Source organism: Lichenostomus cassidix, chromosome 3 (genome assembly GCF_008360975.1).
Source record: "Lichenostomus cassidix isolate B80296 chromosome 3, HeHo_3.0, whole genome shotgun sequence".
NCBI lineage: Eukaryota > Metazoa > Chordata > Aves > Passeriformes > Meliphagidae > Lichenostomus > Lichenostomus cassidix.
The window spans coordinates 67,451,675-67,472,349 of NC_139483.1; the positions used below are offsets into that span (position 1 = coordinate 67,451,675).

At 34.6% G+C, this 20,675-nt stretch overlaps 1 protein-coding gene across 6 annotated transcripts in view; it reads left to right on the forward strand.

Annotated features, from left to right (window-relative positions):
- AK9 (adenylate kinase 9) overlaps positions 1–20,675 on the forward strand; it is a 53,713-nt gene that overhangs the window by 11,790 nt on the left and 21,248 nt on the right. For 5 of the 6 annotated variants that reach the window (XM_085056183.1, XM_085056181.1, XM_085056180.1 and 2 more), the window contains 8 exons: positions 2,411–2,485; positions 3,887–3,988; positions 5,888–6,027; positions 6,106–6,286; positions 6,719–6,863; positions 8,780–8,904; positions 9,583–9,739; positions 19,645–19,818. In XM_085056183.1, coding sequence (XP_084912309.1) covers positions 2,411–2,485; positions 3,887–3,988; positions 5,888–6,027; positions 6,106–6,286; positions 6,719–6,863; positions 8,780–8,904; positions 9,583–9,739; positions 19,645–19,818 — 1,099 coding nt within the window. Of the gene's footprint in view, positions 1–2,410; positions 2,486–3,886; positions 3,989–5,887; positions 6,028–6,105; positions 6,287–6,718; positions 6,864–8,779; positions 8,905–9,582; positions 9,740–19,642; positions 19,819–20,675 lie in introns of all 6 variants that reach the window. The other variant, XM_085056184.1, reaches the window with a different exon arrangement.

Genomic DNA, 20,675 nt, shown 5'->3' on the forward strand with positions numbered 1-20,675 from the left:
TGCATTGTTTTCATTGGTTTTTTTTTAGTTTGAGATTTGTTATATTGAGGTGGTAATGCTACAACATATCCCCAAATTCCGAAATTTATTCTGAAGTCAATGATACAAAATTGTCATCTGTAGGTGTTGTTTCTACTCTGGACTCAAGATAAAGTAATCCACTTTGAGTTTTAAAAGTGAAACCATATCTGCCACCACAGATGCTGTCTAAATCTAGTAAGTGAAATATTTGAAGACTGCAGCGTTTCATCACCATTACCAGAGTCCATTCCAGAATGCAATCCCATAAGTAATCTGCATCCATTGTCTTCCAGTCCAATAGATTCCCTTCCTCACCTGCTTCGTTGCCTGCAGATTTATATACACAGTAATTAACCCATTAGTTTGTTTTATCACTTATTTAATTTCTGCAGCTGTGACATTTTCTTCCCTGTTGTGTTCAAGAAAGTGGATTTACTGCATGTCTCTTCCCACTCTCCCAGCCCCCCCCTCAAGAAAAAGCCAGAGCAGGTCCAAATGAATAGTTTATTCTTTTCTTTTTTCCTTTTTTTTTTTCTTTTTTCCTTTTTTTTTTTCTTTTTAAATCTCCTGGTACAAGCAACTGCAAAATCCTCATGTTTGATGCCCACTTGACAATTACTGTTTATGCTTTTCAATTTCCCTATGGATTAGTTAAACCTATAGATAAAATTGTGTAAAACTGGTTTAAGGTTTTTTGCTAGAGTAACAAACTTGTTACTGCTGTGAAGGGCAAAACAAAAAATGTAGTATCTTTAATCATTACACAATCTCACATGGATTTCTCATAAGCAAACTAATACAGAGTTGTTTAGATTAAATTACTTTAGGACGTATACTAAACTTCAACAGTTTCAACACATTCCACTAGTTGGTAGGGTTCACTTAGGGTTCACTAGTAATGAATGTGTTGGTGAAGATGCTTAGTGGTCCACTAATACATTAAAAGAACATAGGGTTTTATCATTGGCCCAGGTAGAGTTTGAGATGATGGAACTGAAATTGAAAAAAAGCTTAAAAGATGTGCAGTTTGCACTGATAAGGGAGACAGGCAGAATGAATTTAGGAGACCACAGTTTGATATCTTGAGAAGCTGTTGTGGTTATGCTGACCTGAATTAAATGTGAAATACTACAGTGAGGAAGGAAACCTAAGGAACAACTACAACAAGTGAAATAATTGGCTAGACCTCAGTACTACAGACTGCAATCTATAGGGATTTAGTTAGTCAAAATGAAGTCAATAAATGAGATGCTACTGTATAAACTCAAATATTATGGATGTACTGATAAGACTGTAAGACCAGTGTATAAAAGAGAAATGCAAATTATTATCCTCTATTTAGAAGAGTATTTGTGGCTAGCACAGGTCTTTCCCATGAGAACATTCTCCTGTGTTTTATAAACAAAGATAAAGTTTGGATGTTGTTGAAACAGTGTCTCGAGATTTGGACAGTTCAGGCCTGGCCAATCAGGCCTAGGGGGAGGTTTCTGACTGACCAATCTGGGTGACCTCTGAAAAGTCTATATATATGTTGGATTCAAAATAATAAAGTGCTTTTTCTATGCCACGCTGAGAATCCGGGATCTCTTCTCTGCTAGCGGCTCAACAGCGACAAGTAGTAGAAATAATTAATTAGTTGGTATTATCTTTTTCTACCAAAGATAGGGCAGATGATTTAATTTACAGTGTGGAAGACAGACTAGATTAAATGAGCCAGGAAATGGGCTCTGACCATAAATGTAGTGAAGAACTGGAACAGATTACCTGCAAAGTTGTAAGGTCACCTTCAATAGGCTTTTTTAGGCCTGAGGTTAGACCAATATATGTCAGGATTGGAGTGAGTGTTCTCAGTCCTCAGAGGGAGACATTAACAACTGACATGGGATGTTTATTTTAGTCTAAGACCTTATTTGCAAGTGTGAAAATTTAAAATAAGAAAAATAAAATATATGGTCCAAATTTTAAAGAAATTCAGTGCCAGGACCAAAATTAAAAAATTGGTCTCACAGCTGGCCTTTAAAGAAATGTATTAATTGAGATTGTCATTTTCCAGCAAAGAATTAAGGTAGTTGGGCAATTAAAAGTTGGATTCATACACAAAATGTTACTGTGTCTTGATATTTTTTAGTTCTCTTGCATTTGAGCTAAGACATCTAAGCTACCTTCTGAACTCTTTGTAACCCCAATTCTGGAATTATCTCTATATTTATCTGTCACCAAACAAAAGTTTCTCTCCAGAAGATTTTATAAGCCAGTAGTGCAATGAATTTTGATTTTGCTGAAGTGCCCAGTAGTCCAGCCTTTGAAATGTATAGGAACAGAATGAGCTTCAATGTCATTACCTGGTTAACTATCCTCAATTGACAGGTATGTCTTTGTTCTTAAACAGGAATTGTTGACTGACCACGATTGTCGATATCTTATTGAAGTGGATGGAGGTCAGCAACCAGATCGTGTTTTTGAGGTATGTAAACTATACACCAGCTAATTTAATGTCCACTAGAAAATAATTTCTCGATTCTGTGGATTGTTTTCCTGTTGGCAAAGTTTTAAGTTGTGTTTAAAACATTTACATTAGAAAGCTTGATTTTTGAGATACTGGCTTTCCTTCCTCTGTTAATTGTAACATTCACTGCTCTTCCCTCAGGCTTACATATATGTCACATGAGAATATTTTTAGACAGGCTACAATATATTTTATATTCTGGTTTCAGTGCTTTTTCTGATGTATTAATATAAAATATAATGAGAGATTAAACCATTTTCATTATGATATATTTTTTGTGCTTGTGTCTAAAATAATATATGTACTATAATATGGAATATAATTTTTGATAATTTTGATATTGTTTTGCAATGTAATAAAAGATCCTTGATTCTTGTAAGAATTCTGCTGATTGCTTGTGTCTAGATTTTTAGCTTGTAACATAGGAACTTGTTCTCCCTGTTAAAAAAACCTACAGTGGTAAATTTTGAAGATAAATAGTCTTATCCTCTGCCTCACAACTAAAAGTTGCTTCAAATCAGAACCTAGAGTATGGGGTTGAAAATGAAGTAGGAAATTGTCTTTGACAAGGTAGGAAGTGAGCTTCTCCTACATTTTCTCCTCTGTTGTTTGGAACAAATTGTATTATTATAATTCTGTAAGTTAATTATTCCAGTTTATGCTTAACTCTACTACCAAGAAAAAGCTATGGGGAAAAAAAAACCCAAGTAATTTTTCAGTGTTAGAACATACAATTTCTTCATTTATGGTCTGTTTGTGAACATTACATCACAAAAATATATAGTAAATGCAATCAAATTATATTATGATTCCAACCATTTTATCTACAAGTAAGGTAAAGACCTATTATAAAATTAGCCCAAACATGACAGAATTTGCTTTTTCATTTCAAGAACACTTACATTCAATCAAGATTACATTCAGAAAATACTTCAAATTAATTTAATATCATCTAATTCTCATTGGTAGACATTTGATTGAAATACCTTTTAAATAAACTACCCAAAATTGTATTACTTCTGAATGTGCATAATCTGATTTGCCAAGGAGATTTGCCTCTTTTTCAGGTTGGAGCTCATCTGAATACTTACACTGCCTTAGGTGAACCTTCACAGTCTAGAAGGCTTGGGATTCACAGCATAATAAGATAAAAAGGCATTTTGCGCTGCCTGTGTCTACCAAATATCTTGTTAAAACTCAGCTCAATAACTGGCATGAGTCTGAGCTAGAAACTGGGCCTTAGTGTATAGGCAGCCATTATATAAATAATAAGTTACAATTTTAAATATACTTTAGGGGCCCCTTCAGATAACAAAAGCAGTTTAATTGGTACTAAATCAAGAGGTTTTTTCTCTTCAGGCAGTGGTAAGCCGACTTCAGTCTATGGAAGTTCCAAATGCAGCTCCTATAACCAGACTTCAAAGTGAAGAAGAAGAAGAAACACTGGAGGGAAAGCAAAATGTAAGTGTGCTTTTGTAAAATGTCATTGATTGTAATAACTGCTTATTTTTTTCCTGCTATTAGCTTATATTATAGCATCTTTGTTTTGCAACAACCAGTTTGTTTTACCATGCAATAAGGGTATTTTTTAAGCCTTGACTTTTCAGAAATGAGAATATAAGGTAATTCTGGGACTGAAATCCACTTAAAAAGTATAAAAATAAAAAAAGCTAAAAAATATGTGGTTACAAAATAAAAGGGTAATGATTATAATAAAACTTTGAACAAAATTGTTGTTTTAGCAACAGAGGAAGAATTAATTCCTTCCAAGGAAATACAGAAACTTTAGCCAAAGGATGACAAGTTCAGCAACTGATTCTTAGTTGTCTACTCTTTTCCTGAATAAGAAACAACATGCTAATCCAAATCTAGCAACATTCTGCATAGCTGAAATAATATACATTCTATTTTCTTGTAATTAATTAGAAACATGTAAAGTTAGTGCTGAATTTTGCTGAACCATGGCAATTATAATTTTTGTCCCTTCCAAATAAAACTGAAAACCAGAAGTCTTTACATGAATGTTGTCACCTATATTTAGTTGTGATGATTTTTCCTTTTTCTTAAACAAAACTGGGAATATATGAATGGGACTGTAATGGGGAGACCCCACATTTTCAGAGAAATACCCCTCCCTTCAATCTTCTGTTTTCTCAGTTCTCAACAAATTCACAAGTGAAAGACTTTCTGTGTCAAAGGTCATCTGTATTTATTATTTAATTATTTTGTGTGTTTGTTTTAGTTTGTGTATAAGCTTTTAGTAACCACATTATTCAGGGCAAAGAGTTCTGCATCTCAACTGAACATTATGTACTGAATTGCTTCCCTTTGTGTTGAACCTGCAGCCTTTTAGCTCAGTGTCCTCCAGTTTATATGCAGAAGTCAGTGAATAGTTTTGCTCTCTACATCTACCCTTTAATAACTCATGATTTCAGACTTCTGCCCTGCTCTTATGTAGCTATACTGAAGAATTCCAGTCTATATAATTATATTCCTTCTTACATGACAGTCTTTTTGTGGGATTGATCAGTTGCATTACCATTTTCTGAAACTTATCCAGTTTTACTGTGCTCTTTCTGAGATTAGGGAAGTGGGAGGCAGATTGCAGTAAAGATGAGTGCAATATTTAAACAATTAAACACAAACCTTTATAATCTATTCTTTCCTTGCTCAACTTTCCTAACATACAGGTTGGTTTTCTGACTGTTCTTGGGCATTGAAAAAATGGTTTCACAGAGGGATCTATTTCTGAGTAGTGACAGTCAGTGAAAACTCATAATTTTCTGTGTAAAACTGCTATTTTAATGCCTGGCTTTGTAGGTTCTGAAAGTTCTTCTGCAGTTCTTCACAGCCAGCATTTCTCTGTACTATTCTGAATTTAGAGTCACCATGACTTTAGGATTCACTCACTATTCACATTCTGTAAAAAGGCTGTAAAATTTACTCCTATCATACGGTATTTCTGTATGCCTAAAATAGGTACTTTGACATTGCTATTCCCTGACATAGATCATGGTCTCTTTTTCATCCACTTTAGGAGAAATCTTGGCCATTTTCTATTGTCTTCAATAAATGGCTCTGTATAATTTTAAACTTCTAAAAATAGTAAGTAAAGTGTACAAGAACTGTTGTAAGTTATTTCTTTTAAATAAATCTGAAATATAAAGTAATTTCTCTTTAAAATAGTCCTGCAATTCTGAAACATATAATTTAAAAAAAAATTCTGAAAAGCATCTAGATGTGGTTTTCTTTTCAAGTTTGCTTATTTTCCATCAAAATGTTCCCAAAAGATCTAATAAAAAGGCATATGTAGCTTCAGACAAAAATTACACTTGCTGTTATTGCTGTTTTAATAAACAGGATGAACTTCTTCGGGCTTTGTCATCTTACAAGCTGATAGCACCCAGATACCGATGGCGTAGAAGCAGGTGGGGACAAGTGTGTCCTGTGGCTCTAAAGGAAGGGGACATTGTAATGGGAAACCCAGAGTTTGCTGTCAGGTTAGTGGAATTAGACACTCTTAATTTTCATATCTATTTTATGAGATAACTGTCTGTTAGCTTCTCTTCTGTTCTAAGTTTTCTAGGTAAAATGTATGTACTGTCATCCCAAGAGGCACTGAAAAAATTTATGTTGAATCCGCGGCCTTACCTCTTACCACCAATGCCACTTCCTCCTTGTAAAGTATTTGTGTTTGGTCCTCCTTTGTCTGGAAGAACAACTATGTGTAATGAAATTGCACACTATTATAAAGGAAAGGTAGGTTCATAAATGTCTTGGGTAGCAGAGCATCACCTGAGGCTTGGGAATCAGTTAAGCACATTGTTGTCATGTTAATAAAATTCACAATACAAATATAGGGATTACAGAGGAAACACAGGATTTTAGTGAAATTCATTTTTATAAAAGTAGCTACATATCAAAAATACTTTTATATACTCTCTTACGTTCCAGTTATTTGTCTTAGCAGTAGAATATTATTAATAACTTTTGTATCTAAGATAATTAAGTAAAAATGCAAGTTAAAAAGAATTTAATTTTCAAAGAAAACCCCAACCCTGCACTTGAATGATATGTAAATTTTTCTGAAATTTGCAGAGCTTTTCCAAAATTATTTCATGTTATAGAAGTTGGATCAGATGCTATATTTGTCTTCTGTGTTATTTGTATTTTTCCCAATCATTTCACTAGGTTCTTGATATGGACAAACTCATTGAGCAATATGAAGAACAACCAGTAGAAAAAAAAACTGAGAAATTGCGAAAGGATGCAGTAGAAAAGGCTATAGCAGCAGTGAAAAGCAGATTGGAATCAGAAGAAGAAACAGAAGAATCAGGTGAATAAACTGCTCCATGGTCTTTGAAGCTGTCTTATTTGCTTTACGTTATTTAACTGAAGCGGTTGATGTCACTTTGGCTTAGAAAAAGTTGCAGAAGTTGTTATGAGTGCTGTGCAGAAAACATGAGCTAAAAGAATATGACAGTGAAGGGAATAGCTTGGTAAAATTCAGTACTTTTTACATATCTATATATAAATTCTTTGAATTTGAGTGCCATGTAAAAAAGAGTTTTCTGAACTCCGAGCTGAAAGAAGAAATTGTTCCTGAGTGAAACTGGTTGAAAACATTGCATTTTAATGACTTTCTGACAAATTAAATCTCTACAAAAATTAAATACTCCTCAAGAAAGCAGCTTGTCAGCTGGACTGATGTGAATCCACAACCTACAGATTTTTCACTTTGGAGCAGCCTTCCAAGTATGCTGTCACAGATGGCACATTCATAAATTGCTACAGCTCTGGTCACATTTAGACTTTTTAAGCTGCCTAGGTGAATCATCAAGCTGCAGCTTGATGAATTAAAGAAGTATTTTGAAAAGCTGAAAATAAATGTCTTTTAAACAAAATTTGTATTTTCCCCCAGGAACTTTAAAGGGGGCTTGTCAAAATAATTTCTTTTGAAATGAAAATACTCTGTTGAATTAGAATTGCCTTTTTATAGTTAGGTCTAGTTATGGTTCCAATGGACAATCAGGCCATTTTGCCTTATTCACCTGAGCAAGGAATCACTGTGTTTGACTTTCTCATGGGTAGATACATCTAACAAGACGTCAGAATATTCCACTAGTGCTGCCAAACAGGCGCTGACAGAGATAAAAAGTCATTGACATTGCAATAAGAATAATGGTGAACTATGACACTAAAATTGAAATAGTTCAATGTAACAGTGTTACATTCCAGATTCCTGGCTATGTAAATACTTTGGAGGACAGGGATGTGAAATCCTGTTAGGATTAATGAGAAATTAATCCTAATTAATAACTTTGGAGAGCTCAAGCAATTTTATTGCAAAGCGGAAGTACGAACAAAGGATGTATTTTCCCTCACATATCTTAATAGCATAAGATTGTTTCAGAATTTTTTAATAGATAAGGAGATGTTTGGATTTGGGCTGCATTGACTTTTTTGCAGAATGAAAATTATTAAAATGCTGCCCCTTTCCCAGCAACCTTGTAACTTGGCAAGAATAATCTGATAACTGTGTACATTTGTGCTTGTAAAAAGTATCAATACCATCATTGAAAAATCTTGACGTAATTGCAGAAAGTAAATACGGCATTTTTTTCCAAATTATACTCATAGTAGATACTGCAGTTGGCTAAAACAGTTCTTCACCAAATTTTATCAAATTAACATGTTAACTGTAAATGTTGCTTAAAAAACTTTTAAATAATTACAGTTGTTGTGCCAACAATTAATAACAAAATGTGGATCCAATATGAATGTTTTGTGCATCATAGGGAATGCAGGCTTATTGATTGTTTAAAATACACTGCCTTGATACGAGATTTATATTGATTTTAAAATTAATCTGGTCAACCTTTTGATTTAGGAATTAAAGAGAAATTAAATCAAAGGAAATTCTTGGGTGCTGCAAGTGCCTGATTCTTCTACTACAGAAATGTCATTCTGTTCATATTGAAACAATCTTTAACTTAGGGGTAGGAAATACTATACAGTTAAAAAGGTTGATTATTTTATAATGAGAGAGCGAACCAAGATCTTAGAACTTAGGTTTATGAAACACTCTCTAGATCTGCATTCAGAACTGGTTGTTTCTTTCTCAGTACCATTGTGTAGCATTGCTTAAAACGACTGCTGTGCTGGAGTTACAATTTAATGCTTTATTTTATTTCTAATTGAAGTAATTTCTAATTTCTTTGTGAAGTGCTTTTAAAAAATCTATATTGTTAGGAGTACCAGAGATAACTGCTGACCACCCAGAAGTTCAAACCATGGTAGAAGAAGCCATGAAAAGGGCCTCTGAAATTCCATTACCTCAAATACATGCTGGAATACTGGAGGAAGCTATTGCAGAGGTAACAGTTTGTACATAATCCATATATGTTCTTATTTTCTCTGTTTGAATGATCAATTTAGTTTATATTACATAGCCTGAAAGCTTACATAGGATTGAGGAGAGACTGAGGAGGATCATGAAAGACAAATTGATTGAGGACTATTTAATAGTCCTTTTAATTAATATATATATACATATGTGTGTGTGTGTGTGTATGTATTCATGCACTTATACAGAAATTATTTCTGTCTTGCAAATTACCTGAGCTACAAATTATTAAACACTAGGAGAATTATCTGAGGGATCATTGTATGCTTGCTCTATTCTTGTATTCTTAGTCACTAGTAAAGACCTGAATACCAGATATAAGAGTTTGAAAGGAATTGTTTATGAACATTTATCCAAGAATCTTGAATTGTTTAAAATTTGTTCAATGGTGTGTAACTATTGAAACTGGAGTCTAAATTCTTTATAGGCAAGCTTAAAAAATCACTATCACATTAGGCTCTTTTTGGTTTAAATGTTTTTAATTTCATTCAGACATATAAAGTAATAAATGTCTTACTTTTTACTGACCAGAAATAACAATAAAGAAAAATCATAAAAATTAGACAATAATTCTGTATTGTGCAGTCTTTTTTGTACAGCTGACTGACTTCAGTCTTTCTATATTCCTGAACCTGACATTTTATAACAGCTTATGAAGACGAACAAAGACAGGTTTCCTGATGCTTCAGAAAAAGGAGGGTGGGTAATGGATAACTACCCTCTGTCAGTAGGTCACTGGTCAGCTTTGTCAGAGAAAGGACTTCTACCTGACACTGTTGTCTGTTTGAAGACTACAGAAAAAGATGGTTAGTAAATGCACACTAATGCAATTTAATGTTTTCTTTTTTTTTCTGCGTTGATATCTGTATATAAAACATACTTATGAGAAAAACTAGTAGTTATGTCCCATTTATAAAAGTTCAGGGGTCTAGAGAAAGAAAAATCCAGTGAATCAACATGACTACCTCAATTTCTTACAATTTGGAGTAAGGGAATTACACAGAATTGAAAACAGGAATGCTTTGCTATAGCAGTAAAGAAAATTCCTCCTATTTATCAAGTTTCAATTTTCTCCTTTGTACAACCAGCAGTAACTACCAAGTTACTGTTGTAACTACCAAGTCGACTCTTGTAGTTTCAGATTTTTGCATTCTTTGGCTGGCTGGCTTCCACCCTGTGATGTGGTTCTGAGTCAAATTTCTCTGCCTTTGTTTTCCCATTTGCAAAATCAGGTTACAGGTACAAAATTTCTCAGCTTGAGAGGAAAGGCAAAGGGAGAAAGAAATACTTGTATGCATGTGTATCCTGTTCTCCATTCTGGGATCAAAAAAATTAGTAACTTCTTACCCAGATTGATACAATAGTTTTGTTTTCCTTTTTATGTTCAGCATCTAGAAAAATAACGTTTTCTTACTATCTTCACTGATTCAAGCACTCATTTCTGTGTGTCATTCCTCATGGATGTAACAGAACAGAGATGGTTTTCATTAAATCAGCCAGCGCTGTTGCAATTTTCAATAAATTCACAGGACAGGACTCTATCTCCTCTAATAACTTTTTTATGTGGTTTATTAACTGTCTTGAGACTACTCATCAAAAAATCTGTGCATCTTTAAAAGTTACAAACCACTGTTAGAACTTAGTCAACAGTTAATGAGAAAATCACAAAACTGTCTGATTTTCTGTTCTTCCTCTAAGAAGCTCCGCTTGAAATAATTAAAAGGGAATGGAAGTCAGTTCAGGAATGACCCTCTTAATGTGCATAAGAATTGCTCATTGTGGTACCAACATACATTATGAATTGCTGAATCTAGAAGCCCAGTAGAGGTTAGGCTGCTAGAGTTCCATGTCCCCAGCACCGTGCAATGAGTCTGAGCATGTATTCCTATTTCCCCTTTCGTCCTCTTCTTAGTCTGTTATCCATATTAGTTCCTCTTCAATCCAGTTTGATATTTCCTTTTCCTTGCCTCTGGTCCTTCTAAGAAAAGCCTCCTAATATTATAAATCTCCCACAATCCCAAACTGCTTTTCCTTAGTCATCCCATAATGAATCTCATGCCCTGTGGGCAGTAATACACCTCAGCCAGAGACAGGTTGTGGGGGTGACCCATCTGAATAGATTTCACACCCAGACATCATCTTCTAATGGTCCTTAAGGGTGTCAAGTCAAAGTTATATTTGTTCTGATTAAGTTTTTGGGGTTCACCCATCTTTCATTGTTCCTCCCATCCTTTTTGCTTCTGGAGATTAGTCTTTAACAACATAACCTAACAGCATGAAAAATAATGGAATTCTGTGTATTACATGAGATTCCCCTCTGAGAACAATATTAATAAAGCATTTTGGGTAAAGATGCTCTTACCTTGTTGCTTTCCATATTGACGGAACCACATATTTTTTGTTTCCTGTAAGGATCCTACTGTTATAGCAGAATTGTGTTTTACTTATTTTCCAGAAGAGAAAATATAATTGTCCTGGGCAGAAGTGAATAATCTGAGAGGCATCAGATTCTGGCAGCAAATAGGCTGGATTTTTGCACCTCAGATTCTGTCAATTGGATTGAGGTTTAGAATTAGTTCCTGCAGATTTCAATGGTTTCAACCTCAATAGTCCAAAAAGCTGCAGGGTTTTACTTCCCTTTTAGCCTTCTTTAATCACTGCCTAGTTTCTTAGAAGAATGTTTCTGTCTGATTTGGGTCTGCTGTCAAGATGACTTAACATGCACAAATACCTGTCTCTGTGTTAAGAACTAGGTTGGGGACTTTAGACTATTTTCTTTCTCTACTATGCAGTCACAAGATTTCGCATTCATAGCCTAAATTATCACCCAAGGCCTGGAAATGAAATTAAAAATTGAACTGCATGAGTTCCCACTTTCTTTTTCCCCCTCATTAAGGGCCTAGACTGGCATTACTGTCTTTCTTTCAAACATAGCATACTGATTAATGTCCAAAAATACTATGGCCAAGCTTAGGTTCTGCATTACCAGTATGTCTCACAAACCTTTTCTTTCATGACCTAGTCTGGAGTTTATTTTATGTATATAACAAGGCCTAAGTTGCAAAGATAGTATAAGATAGACTGAATAAGATAACATGTTTTTAATTTTAATGAGGTAACATTTCACCTACTCTGCGAAAAAAATGCTCTAGCTTTCTAGGGTTCTTTAAATTGCATGTAAGCTTTTTAAAAATCCACATTATAACTTTTTATAGTTTCTAATAAAACACACAGCCCTTCTCCAAAGTGAACGAATCCTATAGTATTAAATATGAAGGCTTATACAGAGATACTCTGTTGTCTGCGTCTCAAACAACAAAGTTCATCTTGGTTTTGAATATCTAACTAATTTTGATCTGAGTGCATCAAAACAGAATTTATTATTGCTAGAAGTAATAATGTCATGTACACATCTGTGCTCTTAACACGTTTTAAGTCCTTGTTCAGAGAAAATCATGTTCTCCTATGCCTACATTTTATTTCAATAATCAAACACTGACTCACCAAGACACTTCAGTCTTGCTGCTCTTAGCCTGACATCGTTTTATTTCACATGTCGTGCCATCAGCACACTGACTGCAGCTTTTCTCCCATGTGATATGTCTTTACAACAATATAAATGAATGTTCACAGTTAACATGGTCACAGTTTGTTGGGGTTTTATAATATATAACAGTTATAATATAAAAATGATAGCTCAGAAAAATACTCCAGAGCCCAAATCATAATCTTTTGGACTCTCATGTATGGTGTCCTATGGGAATGGCCCAAAGCTGCACCAGGAGACGTTTAGAATGGACATTAGGAAATGTTTCTTTACTGAGGAGGTGGTCAAACACTGGAACAGGATTCCTAGAGAGATAATTGATGCCCTGAGCCTGTCAGCATTTAAGAAGCATTTAGAAAATGCCACTAATAACATGGTTTAACTTTTGGTCAACCCTGAATTGATCAGACACTTGACAAGCTGTAGATGATCACTGTAGGTCCCTTCCAACTGAAACAGTCCTATTCTATTCAGATAGATGCACATTTTAATAATCACGGGTTTTTTTAATGCATAAAAATGTGTATATTTTTTCAATGTTTTTGAAACCTGAATCCCAGAATTGCTTCAGCACTGAACATATTCAAGTTTATACTATTGTCTGTGTTTAAAAGGAAAAAATTGTTCCAGTAGTGAACAAAGTACTTACATGTATCTTAATGAGTGAAAGTAGCTGGAGAAGGAGACTTCATGTAAATCTAACAAATGTATTAAAGTGAGTTAAGAAGCTAAGTTCAATGCTCAAATGTCTTCATAAGATACAGAAATCAGTTTATGTGGTAACTCTTGCTTGTAATGTCTAGTTGAAAATTATAGCCTCACATGTTTTTTCATGTCTCTTGACACAATTATTCTGAGCTTTTTTTTTCCCCAGGAATTTCTTACTCTATTTAAGCATTTTCGCAGAAGCTTTGCATGAATGTGACTTTATTTGTACTGGGAGACAGCTATATCAATTCATGAGAATACATTTCAGGCACTGTAGAGGAGTTATCAGCCTCAAGCTGATCTGTGGGTTCACTCCAATTTTCCTGAAGTAATACTTGGCATATTCTTTTTCTGCCACATTTCTGCCAGAGATTACTTGCTTTCTGTAGCAAACTCAGCTGGAGCACACATGCTTATGCCTCAGTAGCTCGGGCTGGTGTTTTTCTACAACCCCATCTTCATAGATTTCTCTTCTGCTGCTCTTGCTATTTGGGTGCAGTTCTTGGCAAAAATAAATGGGTAGCTGTGCTGATAAATCCAGCTGTCACCTCTCATGCTTGTGCTTCACAGCTGTTAATATCAATATCAGTTATAAACTATTTAATTTTGATCCCAGCCCTCCTTTCTCATTACAGATGGTGGAGAGTTGAATCAATACCCATCTCTTAGACTTTTATTCTATGTTCTTGGGGTTTTTTTTAATTTTTATCATCATGTTAAATTCAGTACAATATTTGAAACAACAACAGCAAAAAATAATTAAACCTGTTCATGTTAGAACATTTCCTCTTTAGTCTTTGAAGATAAATGCTTTTTGGAATCAATTGTAATTATAACATTTACCAGGCAGATGATGTGTGCTCAGTCGTACAGCCTCTAAGTATATTTCCTTGTTTTTCTTGACTGACTTGCATCCTAATTTGTACTTTCTTCTACCTTTAACTGGAGGCTTTTCGGTGAGAGAGTTTGGACAAGGACAAGCTTATTAAACTGCAGATGAGAGATTGCAAATTACTTGCACTGCAAACTTCAAAGCAAGCTCTAGTGATACTGCCTTCACAGTTTCTTCAGTCTTTGAACAAAGCTGCATGATCTTCAAAGCCACTTTCTATCCTCCTTCATAAGTCAGATGTGATAATTGCATTTTAATACCTGTAATCCCAGCATTTTAGGCAGAGAAATTTCAAAATTTGAAACAGAAAAGTTAAGAACAACTTCCTCAATTAAATCCCAGATACCTTCAGTTCTTAAATTCTTTTAGTCTCTCATTCAGAGAAATAAAGACTAAGGAATATTGGTGGAGTACAACTATGCAATGTTTTGCAGAAGTAAAAAGAGCAAAAGCCTGTGATTAGTGGTATCAGTCTTTCTGAAAGTTATTGTGTTCCTTTCTGAACATAATAAGGAAAAGGACATAATTTACTTTGCTTAATGTCTGTCCATCTGTCCTCCTTAACCTCATCCAGTCTTGCAAATGAAATAGAGCCATAAACTAATGAAAAGAAATATGAAATTTTGTAACAGCTTTCTCTCAAAAAACCCTTTGAAGGCAACTCATCTTTAATGGAGTTGGTCTGCTTTAATTTAAAAAATATACATTTTAGCTTTTATCTTTAGAATTTTTAGAATATTTTGAAGAACCAACCAGAAATAAATAAAATAGAAACCATTTTATTTCAATAGGAAGTTGTTAAATATACACATTTTTATGCATTAAAAAAAAAATCAACCAAAGTTATTTTTCCAAATAAAATAATTGGTACATACAGTATAAGTTTGTCTACTAAGTACATTTCACTGTAACATGCTGAAGATTATTTGTCAGTATATATATTATAAGTAAGTAATGAAAAGTATGTATAAACAAGCTACATGGTCTGTTTCAAAAGGGCAACTGAAAATACATTCATAATGAAATACAGATCAGTTCCAAGAAATGAGTGTCACTGTTATCCTGTATTTTGCCTTTCTGTTAATTTTGATTGTTAAGCTCTAATGAAGAAGACATGCTGACTTCTGGTGTGTCCGTGTCAGCTTTGGCAGTGTTTCAATGAGGAGGAAAGAAGGATTTTGTTCTTTATTTTTGTTGCTGTATATGGACTGAGGGAAGAAAAAGTCATAGAGACTAGGATATTAAACCTTCTCCTTCCCCAGCAATTTACTTAGAGAATGTGGGGGCAGAAAGCCTTTGAGAATTGTCTCTATGGTAACTATGCTCGGGAAAAGCAAAGAAGACGCAGAGCAAAAGAATATGAGAGATTGGCATATAGGCATTCCCTGTGAAAGCCCAAGATTTAGGGCTGGGAAAGATTGTTTCCTATAATCACTGTGATTAGAAAATTAAATTAAGAATAGCACTGTTAAATAGAAGGCCACCTCCTCAGAAAGAAAGTTTTTTGCATTTTTATATAATTTATTTTTAAACCATTGCTGTCTTTTCACATATTTTTCTTGACTATGTTTTTAATTTTTAAAAAATATCTTCTCACCATAAATAACCTCTCCAAGCAGAATGATTATATAATTTATATCTAATGGCAAAGGTACAGCTACCTTACTTGGTCCCTGAGACCAAGTTTGAAACAAACTAAGTGTCAGGGAGGCAACATTTTTGTCATAATAAGGTTCAAATACCTGAACCAAAACCAAATGAGGTTTGGCTTGTATGATTTTTGGGCTGTCTCTTTTCACTAGGAGTGTAAACCATTTTTCTTTTGTTATTTCTCCCCTTTTTCCAGGGGAAAGTTTCTCCAGTTCACTTAGACCTGGGTAATCTATTTAAATGTTTCTGTCAATATGCAATAATTGCTGTTGGATGTGTTTCTTTGGGCAACAAAACCTTCTCAATAGAGTATTCTGTTGGAATCACATGCCTAGAATAGAAAAACAAAGCTGAAACACATGCTGGTCCCTCCTTTGCTAAATATTGCCTATCAGGAGAGGTAACATGAATTGTACATGCATCGGAGATAAAGGGGATAGGAACTACTCTATTAAATGGACTCATTGCCATGTTCAATATTCTGGCTCAGATGATGCCAAATATTCATTTAAATTTCTTGTTCTGCCTTTGTATTTCCAAAGTGTCATGACCTACTCAGAACTGAGAGGTTTTTAAAGGGCTGGACTGTAAGATGACCTGTTGACAGCCAGATGCAGCCAGCCCTCATCCCCATCTTGCATGTGTTACTGCTGTGAATAGGGCTGTGCTTCACAAGGCAGCACATGTGATTTCTGCAGTGTGACTGTGCCAGGGACAACACGTGAAACCAGCAGTTATTGTCACCTAGTTATTAGTGCATCCTCCTGCTTTTCTTAAAATCTGTGTTCCTAAGGGAGTTCATAATTACACATTGAATTAGAGCTGCCCAAATTTAAGCAGGTTTTACCTGGCTAAATCTCTGTCTCTTCTGGAATATATCACTGCCAAATGCACATAATGCCATCATTGGCACAACATCTTTTGATGCACATAAAATGTATTTTCATGTTTCTATTTAGAATCATGGCAAGAGGAAAAAATGTCATTGCAGGAGATAACTAATATAATGACATACATAGAATGAATGTCTAGTTTAGTAAAATGCAGATGTTTGTAAACACTTTCAAGGGAAAATATATTTCTAATTCAAGATAAAACTATTTAAAATCTGCGAGGTGTTTCTGCCTAATGGTATGCCCTTTTGCACTTTGATTCGTGTTTGGACTTGTAATCAAACAAGAGGAAGATTAGCCACTGAGGTGTCAGTTTAATAGCTGTGTTGTTTTTCAAAACTGTAAAAAAGGGGGGGGAATGCATTAAGTATTGATTGTTATAAAAGATCACAAAAATACTTGTCAAAATGCTTATTTTTCAATAGTTTTGCAGTTCACCTTGGCTCTGCAATGGTGTTGCTGGAGCAGGGGCTGACATGGGGCCCTGGGCTGTGGGCAGGTGGGGGGAGTCCCAGGGGCTGGATGGGGACAGCCAGCCCAGGGTGCCCTCAGATCCCTGAGCCAGCACATGAATTGCTATAGGGAGCCTAACTTGCTTCAAATCTCAGTTAATCATGTATATAGTAGAGGTATATGGGGATATTGAGAGAATAAAAGTTTCAGCCTCAGAAGCAGAAGAATAAAGTTCCTAAAAGCACCTAAGTCTTTAGAAATTTAATTTCTAGAGGGCTAGACATTGTGACACAGACCCATAAGAAGATGTTGACATTGCAGTACCCAAAATTGCCATACGACCTTTAAAGTGCCTTATTTCATATATGGACTAAAGGGCTGTAAAAATAGGCACAAGTAGCAAACTAGCAAGGGGCCAACCTTAGTGGGCCATGAAGAAATTTCAAAAGAAGGCATGTTAGATACATTCCTTGTTCTGTAACATATCCCAGCTGCTACTGATGCTTCGTGATGATGCTTTAGTTGGTAGAATATTAGACAAAAATTAGGCAGCATCTCTACTTTGACCATTCTGTTTCGATCTGTCTCCTGGCAAGTCTTACTGGTACCTAATCACTGAAATCCAGCTACATTACACACTTTTTGCCTTTTGGCTCTACTTTGGAAAATTAAATGTGTTATTTATGAATTTCTTGAACAGTCCACAAGAGGAGATTGAGAGATACTTGGTTCTGGGAGGAAGTATGTTTGCCTAATGAAGAAAATTGTAACAGGGCAATCTAACCCTTCGTAAGCCAGAAAAATTGTTTGGGTTTTTCAGATTGGGACAAATTCAAAAGAAATGTTACATTGCTGCAATTTGAAATAGCATTGGAAATTGAAATTTGAAATAGCTTAATGCCAGAGAGTAACCATAAAACATTGGGGTTTTAATATTTTGAGGTTTTGTATTTTTAAGAAAGTAGTGAAAACTTTTTACATACAAGGCATTACAAAAGACTTTCATTTTCAGTACTCTCTCCTTTGTACATGGAGGAAGTTACATAAGGAAGAACAGTAGTAATGGTCCTTTTTTTGTAAAAAATCGCTGGAAGTTCATTGGAATAGGCTGAGCATGTTGTTACTGGTGTCAAAATCATTTCCTGCTCTTTCAAACTACAAACAAGACGGGAATAACAGGAGAAGGGAAATTTTAGCAAAGTAGAAAATTATTCCATTCACTGATAAAGTTTTTTCTTGCATCATCATTTCTGGCAAGAAACAAACACAGCATATGCTCTAAGTCCCAGCAAACTTAGAGTAATATCAGACCATTTAAGTCACTGCTGTCAACTGCTTTTCTGTCTGTTAGCTGACATCATTTATGTCAGACTTATTAGCAGAACACAAAAGAAAAATTATAAGAAAAAAAAGAAAATCAGAGTTAAAAATTGCATGAGTGCAGGGAATGGGAGCAGCAGCAAAACCAGCACATTGCTGCTGCCAGTGACAAGGTCTTTATGGTGTCATATGGGCACTTGTGAATCATCTTCTATCTGAGATAGAACTTTGTCTCAGGACTTTCAGGGTCTAACAATGTATGAATGGATAGTAATTGCAGCCCTAGGAACCTTTTTTAATGTGTCATTATAAAGTTTTTAATTCCCTGTCTGTTGTCAGTATCAAGTTTTTAATTCAATATCAGCTGTCAATATCAAGTTCTTAATTCCATCTGTCTTCTTCAGCAAGAATTTGTGGTGGAAGAAACTAATCCCTTGTTTATTTGCTCACAGGGTATGACAACACATTTGGTATGGTTTTGTCATGTTTACGATGTGCAGTACCTGTGACTGACTTATTTATATTAATGTATTCTTTCAGTCTCTAACTGCTGCCTGCTTTCCTTGAGACAGTGTTAGGAAACAGGCTTCGACTGATTTTAAACAACAGACACAACAAATTTCTGCACGGTTTTTAAGAGATTAAAGTATTCTCGCTCTTTGTTAATTACTAAATAAGTTATTGTATGCAGACATGGCTTCATTAAAGCCAGAATTTTCTGTGAGAGTTTCCCAGTTCAAGTATTTACAGAGGGAAGTCATGATAAGATGTTTTTTACTTTATTTTCATTTATTTATTCATTCAAAATTTTCCTATACTGGCATGGGGCATGACTGTATGGATAGTCTGTCAAACGCTGTTGACATCATTAAATCAAAATTTTTAGACTAATGAATTCTATGTTATATTTATTTGCAGAAAGAGTCTTATTTATTTTGAGTGCTGATCTAAATAACCATACGCAAATATAGTTAAGTAATTTGACCTTGTTTATTTTCCTGGAGAAGCCTCAGTATATACAGTATCAACATAAATAAATTGGGAGTTTACAAAGTGTCTTTGTAAACTACTAATCTAATAATTAATAATTATGGGGAGGAAGAAGCTTTAAAAAATATGCCACCTTATTTGAACAATATAAAATAGTCCTAAAGCATAATGATAGTTTTTAAAAGTAAAACATTTTGGATGAGCATTGCCTGTTAGATATGATTCGATTTTCAGAAATTTTGCAACTCAATTTTGCAGAGGATCATTCTCCAGATACTCAAGAAATGGAAACAAGTAGAAAGAATTTCATGAATGATTGGCAAGCAGTGGAATCGCAAATCAAGAAGTCACCTCAAGTTCAGGTTGCTGTTTTAGAGATTGCTGAGCAAACACCAGAAAGTCTGCTTAATCAAACTGTGCTGGTTATGGAAAGTAAGTATTGCTGTTTATGTGTCTGGTGCTCAAACTATTATGAGAGATGTTGGATAGCTTAGGTGACGAGTATATTGGGGAGTAGTTTATACTCAGTTTGCTATTACTAATATGAAGAGGGTCATACTGTGTCCTCTGGGTCAGCTGAAAAGCACAACAGCATCCTTTAAGTCATAGAAGAGTGGGAAATACGTATCTGAAATATATATATAATATAGCTATGCAAATAGGTACATAATAGCTATGTGCTAAACAAAATGTGCTAAACATTCTGAAAGCACACTTCCACAGTTACTTGTTCTATCTGTGCATGTCAGGATACTGGTTTGAGAAATGGACAGATAGCTAATGTACATGAATGTAATGTTCACTAATGTATGGTATTTGTTGGGTTAATGAGATTTTCAGGGTGTGTAATAATCTAACCTAACCACCTGCATAGACTGTATTTCAAAACTGAATTTTGCATTAATTTTTTAATTGATATTTCTTTGGCAAATTAAATTTCTTCACTTGTGTGCTCTCTTAGAATTTTGAGCACCAGATAAATAATACTACATTTTTCCTATCATGCTACAGTGCAAGCATTTATTAACCAAAACATCCATTGTGCTGGCTCTATAATAAAATAAAATTTGAATGATGATTCTTCCCAACAAATAACAGGAAAAAAAACTGTTGCAAATAGTAATGGCACTATCTGCATGTGTTTGTATAATGCTTTTGTAATACAAGTTCCCACTGAAAATACCCATTTAACTTCAACCAAAACCAACCTGTAGAATTTCCAATTTTGGTGAAGGCAATGTACTAATTACTACATCTAGGGAGAACATTTTGTTCTGTGAGTAGAAGAA